Genomic DNA, 8,856 nt, shown 5'->3' on the forward strand with positions numbered 1-8,856 from the left:
CATGTGTTGTAGTTTACATGAGATTCTTTTTATTCTGTAAAGCACTTTGTGCTTAAACGTAAAAAGTGCTAAATAAATACAATTATTAAAAAGGCCTTATTACGAGACGCGTGATGTTTCTGTTCATCTACGCACCGCTGTCATTCTCTACAATTACTTCTTACGATCCCGTCAACACATTCTGATGAAGAGAAGCCCACCTCCTGCAGAAGCTCTGAGCGTTGTGCCAGTTGTAGTGACCGTGTTTGTGAAAGTATTCTTTAACCACCACTGATCCCAGTCCACACAAAGCACCGCAGAGGAGGAGGAAGCAGCTCTTCATCGTCATCGTCACAAATCTGTTGAACAAAGAGCATAAAACAGGCAGGTTAAACACTGAAGCAGATTTGTGAGTATTTGTGCTCATTTTTCACAAAAACATGATTCAGGAAGAGCTTAAATGACAGTAAACTTTGTGTCGCCGTGTTGTTGCCGGTCCCGATGCTCGTCTCCTCGTGCTCAGTGAGAATGAGCCGGTGCTGCAGCTGAACATCTCACCACTCTGAGTTCCACGTATCAGAGCAGTCATTTGACTATTTGACTGGCAGACACACTTAAAACAACTTTCTCCACAAACCATTTGACTGTTGGCAAATGAAGCAGAGATTTACCGACAGACCTGCAAATATATGGATATGGTTAGTGCAAGAGACGCAGAGACGCTGGAGAAAAAAGAAAGACAACTAGACTGCTGCGTCACGGTGTTTGGAGTCACATTACGTCTTTAATGTGAGGACGTCCTCAACAATCAGGATATCCTCAACCAAGACGTCGGGAAGTCTTAACGATAGTTAAAACAGTTCTAGCACTGTAAATAAAATGAAATAAAAACACTGAATATGTTTTTATGAACACAAAACACTAAATGAGACGATAACATAACATCCACCGGAGTGGTTAAAAGCACAAGAAGACGGAGTTTTACTCTGGATCGTCATCACGTTGAAACTTTTTATTTATTTACGTTTTAATCGTGCGTCTTCACAATCACCAGGTGAGGCCGGATAGATCTCAGCCAATATGAGCTCATTGCAGATGCATTGATATCAACGAATACGTCAGCTGGTAAATGACAACAAATTAAAGCACAAAAATGAATGTGTGTGTGTGTGGGGGGGGGGATTGTAAACCGTGTGGCCATAGTTCTGTAGTTTCAAGACGCGTCATTAGAATCCATTGTTCTTTGGTACGATGTGCGTTTTAGACGCGTTTAGACGAAATATCAACTTTTCAGCGTCAGATAATGTCAAATGTCACACTTGACCAAGGCAGCCAATCAAATCAGGTAAGAGGCGGGCTTAACTACTAAACTACTTCCTTCCTGTTTTGATGCCAGTAGCTGCGGTAGGAACGAACAATAGCAGATAAAAAGATTGACATCAGTTAATTCATTACGATGAACTTTATATCTATTGTTTGCCTCCTCAAACTTAGGACGTAGTTCTTGACATGTTTTAAGTGTTTATTTTTATAACCTTGGTTTTAAACAAAATATAAATGAATAAATAATATTCATCAATAATGGAGAACAAACTTTGGGCACATAAAGTTTTATTACGCATTGATTTGAACTCTTTGATGCCTTTTTACACCTGCAATCACAGAGCGAATAAACTCTGAATTTCATCTGAAACAAGAAGAAAACAGTATTTAGTAAGAAATATCTTCACATGAAGCAACTCACTGAATACAGAGCACTGTAACTAAAACCCTCAGATTAAAACAGTTACTGAGGTTTACGTATTTTAAGCGTGTTGCTGGTGAAAATGTTTCATATTTACAAACCGCAGCAGGAATCAACGCATCTGTAGTCTTTTGTTTACTTGAACTCATGAAGAATTACTAAATTAACTCCCTCAAATCAGGCAGAGATCTTATTGACACATTATGTGTATGCTGACGGTGCAGGTTGTTGTGGTTCGTCTGGTTCATTTAAGAATAAATGTACTCGTGTTCACCTGGGCGGGACATGCTCCTCTCCAGCTGCGTGAAGGATTCCCCCGTCAGCGTGCCGATCTCGTCCTTCAGCCGGCGGTGGCCGTCCAGCGTCAGGTGCCAGAAACACGACTTCCTCTTGCCGTCTCTGCACAGCTGGTTGCAGGTCTTGCGGAAGCTGCTGTTGAAGCACAGGTTGTGTCGGATGGTGTTCTTCCAGCCATCTGGAGCCGTCTGGAAGAAGGGGAAGTGCTCTCTGGGGGATTGGATATATTCCCGATTATTACCCAGAGATTGGAGCTTTAATCTTCACAGAAACCTGTTGACTGTGTGTTTGACCAGACTGTCAACACTCTGACCTGGTGAAGTTGTATATCTGCTGGACTTTGAGGCTCCCAGTGTGGCTGCTCTTGAGCGCCAAGGCGATGAGGATGCAGTAGTTCACAGGTGGACGAGGCCAGCATCCCGGCTTCAGGGTCTTACTGTCCTGGAAGCAGACAGAAATTAATTAAAAACCCATTTCACAGAGCACCCTGAGAAAGCATGCAAACTGCACACTTTAGCTTAAATTACCAGAAAAAATGATTCACTTCTAAAGGATATTTAAGGATCTTTAAATATCCTTTAGATCTTATTTATAACATGGACTTTTATAACCGGTCTCTGCTGGAGGAGCTGGGTCTGTCCACGGTGGACCGGTCTCTGCTGGAGTCTGAGCTGAAGGAGGTTCTGGTGAACCTGCATGAGTTCATCTGGTTTCACCAGAATCCGACCCGGTGGCTCCGATGATGAGCATCAAGAATAACTCTATAGAAACAGACCATCTTCTCTCTGATGGTCTCTTTACTGATGGAGGTCTGATAGAGGATCAGGACTACACAGACTGGTTCAGGACTAGGTAAAAGTTCCTCACAGTAACTTTAAAGTTAAAGTTTAGTTTTAAGTGTAACTCTCAAAAAGATGAACTTCTTCATCAGATTTCATTGACAGAGTTGGAAACATGAAACCAGGAAGAAGAGAACAGATAAACAGGAAGATAACTTTGTGATATAATTTGGAAAATAGGTTTTTATAGCCTTTCAAAAACAGGTTCCCGACACCAAATAGAGTTCCCGACACCACACCGAAGGAACTGGATCAGAGTTCTCACCCGGAAATTCGGGGTTCTTCCCTTTCGTCTGTTCTTCGCTGGTCGACGACAGACATCTTCATTCTTGATCCCAGTCAAAGACATTCATAACACACAAAACACAAACTATGAGTGCAATGCATCCTGGGTTAATATTAGTGGTATAATCCTGGAGTTTGTAAAAGCATGTTGTTACTTTACATTTTGAAAATGGAGATTAAATCCAGCTAAACTTTTTGAACTAGTATTAGACCCGGTATTATTAAATGTGCTCTGTATTAGGAGCTTACATCTGAAGAAGAAACAACATAATGCATTACTATGGGAAGGTTTGCTTTGTGATTGGATGTCAGGCAGGTGACCTACTTCACCTCAACCAATGAGCCCAAAAAGCATCGCTGAGATCGCCCGCAAGAGGAGGTCTCGGACCGAAGGTCTCGAAGTGAACCCCGAGCGCAATTTGATTGCAGTGACCGACCCAGTTGCAGGGAAGGAACCAAAACACAAGTAAAAAACAGGTTAACACGAGTGGGAGAGGAATTAACTCGGGACTTCTGCTCGACGTGCAGAATATGTCTAAATAAACAAGACATTGATAAAGTCATCCGGGATAAACTAGAGGAGAAGGGACTGGTGTGCTCAGAAGATCGAGGCATCTTCTTACACGGCCCTCAGCAAATAGATCAGTGGAATAGTCTTCCACATAAACCAAACGGAGACCCATCCATAGAAAAACTACGGAAAGCCGAAAGGGACAATAAATGCGTCGATTTTCAAACATGCTTTTTTTCAGTGAATGAAGACAATTACAAAGCCCAAGTGTCCACCTCTTGCACCGACAGAGCCCAATAGCTATATCTACACTACAATGATTTAAAAGAGGTCGTTTTAAAAAGACAATGAAGGCAAGCAAGGGGATTAAATTATCAGGCAAAATACTCTTTTAATTCTCTGAACATCACAGATCACATCTTAACACTTGCAGACACTTCCATTGCTTTGGTCTGGCTTAACTCTTGACCGATTGGTTTCAGAACATTTGAGCTTACTGGCTTTATAAAAACAGAACAGTAATAAAAACTGCTTTTAAAACGGCATAGAAAGCGTTGTTAAAGTCCCCAAGTAGAGCGGTAGAAAAACGGAACTTTCTTGGTTGACAATGAAACTAAATGCTAAAACATTGCAATTAAAATGTCCATAAAAACATTTTTTTTTAAAATATAAAACAACTCTATAACGCTACAAGAGGTCTAACATTAAGGGGACCTTCAAGACAGGTTGCAATACTGTGAACGTGGCCCTGATGTCTGCAGAGAAGACTATACCATGTCGTCAGTGGAGCAGAGTGATTCTGATGTCTCCAGAGAAGACTGTACCATGTCGTCAGAAGACTGTACCATGTCGCCAGAAGACTGTACCATGTCGCCAGAAGACTGTACCATGTCGCCAGAAGACTGTACCATGTCGTCAGAAGACTGTACCATGTCGTCAGAAGACTGTACCATGTCGTCAGAAGACTGTACCATGTCGTCAGTGGGGCAGAGTGATGGTGATGTCTGCAGAAATGACTGTACCATGTCGTCAGAAAACTGTACCATGTCGTCAGTAGAGCAGAGTGATGCTGATGTTTGCAGAGAAGACTGTACCATGTAGTCAGTGGGGCAAAGTGATGCTGATGTCTGCAGAAAAGACTGTACCATGTAGTCAGTGGAGGGTCTCTGGGTCTCTGCAGGGTTCAGCTGAGCCGTCTGGATTTCCTCATCAGGTTTGCTGACTTCCTGCTGATCTGGTGTGTTTTTTCTGGACGGGATCGGGCAGACGATGTTGGGATCCACCAGCAGCCACAGGCTTGGCGTCACAAAGGTGTCTGAAGGACGGGAGTGTATCCAAAGCAGACATTCAAGGTGCTGCAACAAGTAGATCCATGTAATTTGTTTGGCAATAAAAGACGGGGAAAGTGCCGTGACATTTGGGTTAAAAGCTCAGGAAAAAGCTAAAAGTGCACCTCGATTCGTCAAAATGAAAAATTTGATCGACCCAACTAGAACTACTACGTCATGGTTGTATGTCTCCACCAACCAGTACAGTTGCAGTTTATATCCATGTCTGTCCAAAATGTCATCACTTCAGCATTTTATCTTGTTAGACATTTGTGTAAAATTGTCAACAAACAAAGAAATCGACAGTTTGATTTTGTGTGATTTCCCAAAATGTCAAACTATTAAGTAAAGTAAGTTAACTATTAAATGAGACGACTAAACGTCCTCACTAGAACACTAGTCCTTTAGCTTAGTGGTGGCGACATGAAGTCATGTGACCGTGGTGGAGTTCCTTTATAGACTACAGTGTTTCCCCTACCATTATATTGGGAGCACCCCGCCCCCCCAACGGCACCCCCCCGCCCCCCTTTGAATTTTATTTTCTATATAGCGCCAGATCACAACAGAAGTCATTTAAGGTTTGCTTTTTATGCTACACTTCAACCATAAAAGTGGAGTTCATTAGTTAAGATTATCTTGATGAACAAAACGTGTAAGAACCATAAACGTTTGTTTGTCAGAGAATATTTTCTGTAATAATCACAAAATCCACTCGTAGAATCCTATTGGCTGTTTGTGGAGGGAACCAGTGACGATAACTTCCTGTTGGACTACAAAAACACGCAATTCCTGCAGCATGAAAACAAGGTAAATCCTGGATCAGCTCACCTGAGGTTTCATCGTAAAAAGTGGTTTCCTCTTTTCCTCTTGAGGCTCTGTCAGAAGGCCTCTGGACCAAGTATTGTTCGTCATCTGTCATCAGTGATAGATTGAAACACACACAACATTGTTCACTTTTAAATCAGTTGATTCCATCGGTAATCAGTGTTTTAACTTTAACATCAACTACATCCACAGTGGTTTTAATGGGAGTGAATAACAATCATCTTTTGACCTCCAGTGAAGCCAGAACAAAGAGCAACCAGTCACCGTGGTAGAACTGGTCGGTGGTAGTGGCCAGTTTCAGCTCCTTGTCCATGTCCCAGTCCGTCAGGCCCACAGTGCCGTGCAGGTGGGACAGTAGGCCTTTGGTTTTCAGAGGGAAGGTCATCGTTGGATTCTTTCCGGTTGACTGAAAAGCAGCCTGATTGAACTCAATCACACCTCAAGAGTGTCATCCTGCAGCTGTGTTTGAATCAAATAAATCCAACTGAGTTTAAAACACTTAATGTGATAATTACTCTGAATTTGAACCAACTGGAGCAAAATTGCACCCGATTGATTAAATGAATCCACCTGCTGTGAACAATGTTTCCTCTTTTATTTAAAAACGCTATTAACAAGCTTTGTATTTCATCAGCCTCTACTGTCTGAAAAGTTCACAAAACCTGTCACACAAAAGTACAATATGTACCTCTGCGATGTAGTACAGTAAAAAGTACAATATGTACCTCTGAGATGTAGGGCTGCACAATTAATCGAATTTTAATCGCGATCACGATTTTGGCTGCCACGATTAAATGAGCATGATCGTCAGCGATATTGACGTTTAAAATGTGTGCTCTGCTACACATCAAATCAAGCTCTTCCTCAACTAACATTCAGCCGACCACCAGGGGGCGAACGAGTTGGGAGGTGTCATGCGCGCACCCTGCAGCGGCAGCCTCAAAGAAAGTTCTGTCTGCAGTCGAGTAGAAGAGTAGAGAGACAAACAGAACAGACGGTCACGGGTGTCGTGTGAAAGGTAAATCTAATGGCAGGAGCAGAAGGCGAGGAGCTAGCCCCTCGACAAGGATCATCATCCGTTGTCTGGACGTTTTTTGGATTTAGGCCAAGTGATGTTAACCAAGAACAAATCATATGCGCAGAGTGCGTTAGAGTTGTGTCTGCGCCGCATAGCAATACAACTACCTTGTTCAACCACCTGAACAATCACCACAAACCACTACGATGAATGCATTAAGGCCAAATCTAACGTTACCTCACTGAATCTCCGTCCATGCGACCCTGCACAGCGCCACAGCGTATCCATCCACCTCCCAAAGACACGCTGAAATAACAGATGCAATCGCATTTCATTTGGCCAAAGACATGTCCAATAAATACTGTGAGCAACAGACATATTTATTTTTAGTTAGCCCTTTATTTTGGGTAAACATTTTATTTATATTTTGCTTCAGGTGATCAGTACCGTATACGTTGTATTTTGATGCAGAGGCGTGTACATTAGCTGGAATGTAGCACAACAATGGAAGTGGAAGCAGTGCTCTTGTTCATTTAAACGTGAAAGTGCAATAAAAAGATGATGTCCCTAAAATGAATGAATAATCGTGATCTCAATATTGATCAAAATAATCGCGATTATGATTTTGGCCATAATCGTGCAGCCCTACTGAGATGAAGTATAGTAAAATGTACTATATTTACCTCTGAGATATAGTACAGTAAAAGTACAATATTTACCTCTGAGATGTAGTGGAGTATAACCACCTCTATACCGCTCCTAGCGTCTGTGCCAGAGTGATATCTGGCCAATCCAAAAACGATTATAACCGCCCACTTACTGTCAAAATTTTTAAAAAACTACTAGCAAGGAGCAGGTGAAAGACTCGCGAGCAGAATAGCAGTCCCTCACTAAGGGAGGAACCGCTCAAAGCATGGTTTTCTGCTCACAGGCTGCAATTTAGCCCGCGCAAGCAGAGATATTCTGATTTTTAACGGGCTTGCTAAAGTGATATACATGCGCTGCTGTTTGATTTGCGCTGGAGCTCTACACAAGCGTGCTTCATATTCCCGCTTTTAATAACCGTCACGGTCTCTGAACATATGAGACATATACTGGTTTTAAACTGCCCGTGTGAAGAATTAACATATACGAGTCGGTTCATACTTAGTTAAACGACATGTGTGAAATAACTTCGAACTCACGTAATTCTCCTACTCTTCCTTGTCTTTCTCCCAGGTGAATAAAACTGTTCGGAATACACAAATTTGATTGGTTGAGCCGCATCACGTGATGTGAATTACAATGCATGTAATTGGTCCAATTGGTCGGCGTGTTTCCGGGACCGCGAAACGAGTACCGTAAAGGCTGGAAAAGCTGTGCAGGTTAAAACAGAAACGCTCCGTCAAAAGATGAAAACATGGACGCCGGTTTCAGAATATTGAAGAAACAAAAAAAAGGTTGTGAGGGAGGAAATAAATAAAACATATTTGTTAAAGGGATAGTTTAAGATTTGGGAATACATCAACACTTGTTCACTTTCTTGAGAGTTAGATGAGAAGATAAATAAATATAGTAATAATTCAGCTAACATGCGTCTCAGAATAACTCGTTATATCTGGTTTGGTTCTGTACAGAAACAAGAAAAGAAAAAAATTAAAAACCATTTTGCCTCAGGATGAATTATATTTAATTTAGGGCCATCGGGGTCAAAATTTAAATTTGTCCAAAACTAATGACCTCACCTTTATTTTATGTTTAGTGCAAATGGAAACTTTTAGTATGCTAACATGCTAAACTAAGATGGTGAACAATAAACCTGCTAAACATCAGCATTGTCGCTGTTAGCATTCTGACATTAGCATTAGCTAAGAGCCCCACTGAACACAGCCTCATTTAACATTCACAACACAGTTTCTGAAACACCGTCAGAGACATGTCTTCATATTTGTTTGTACTTTTTGCAATATGTTTTACCTGATATAAGTGTTCTGCTCACTCTTTCCTATCAACAATCAATTAATAAACCTCACTGACGTCTTACTCGTGTG

General features: G+C 41.6%; 1 protein-coding gene across 1 annotated transcript; it reads right to left on the reverse strand.

Moving 5' to 3' along the window:
- Positions 1-1,575: 1,575 nt before the first annotated feature.
- foxr1 (forkhead box R1) lies at positions 1,576-8,119 on the reverse strand. The gene is made up of 8 exons (XM_031848800.1): positions 8,011-8,119; positions 6,073-6,267; positions 5,812-5,895; positions 4,801-4,970; positions 3,125-3,187; positions 2,334-2,461; positions 1,998-2,230; positions 1,576-1,666 (listed from the first exon to the last, which is right to left on the reverse strand). The coding sequence occupies exons 2-8, from the start codon at positions 6,191-6,193 to the stop codon at positions 1,638-1,640; spliced, it is 828 nt and encodes a 275-aa protein (XP_031704660.1). The 5' UTR covers positions 6,194-6,267; positions 8,011-8,119; the 3' UTR covers positions 1,576-1,637.
- Positions 8,120-8,856: the final 737 nt, after the last annotated feature.

The sequence above is a fragment of the Anarrhichthys ocellatus genome, unplaced genomic scaffold, assembly GCF_004355925.1.
Source record: "Anarrhichthys ocellatus isolate YVR2014 unplaced genomic scaffold, GSC_Weel_1.0 scaffold8, whole genome shotgun sequence".
Taxonomy (NCBI): Eukaryota; Metazoa; Chordata; class Actinopteri; order Perciformes; family Anarhichadidae; genus Anarrhichthys; species Anarrhichthys ocellatus.

Bases quoted from the DNA above. Each gene is read 5' to 3' on its own strand.
- foxr1 (XM_031848800.1), bottom strand. From the start codon at position 6,193: ATGACCTTCCCTCTGAAAACCAAAGGCCTACTGTCCCACCTGCACGGC. The intron at 4,971-5,811 runs GTGAGCTGATCC...CCCGTCCTTCAG, and splicing joins TTTTTACGATGAAACCTCAG to ACACCTTTGTGACGCCAAGC. The intron at 1,667-1,997 runs GTGAACACGAGT...TTCTTGTTTCAG, and splicing joins GAGGAGCATGTCCCGCCCAG to ATGAAATTCAGAGTTTATTC.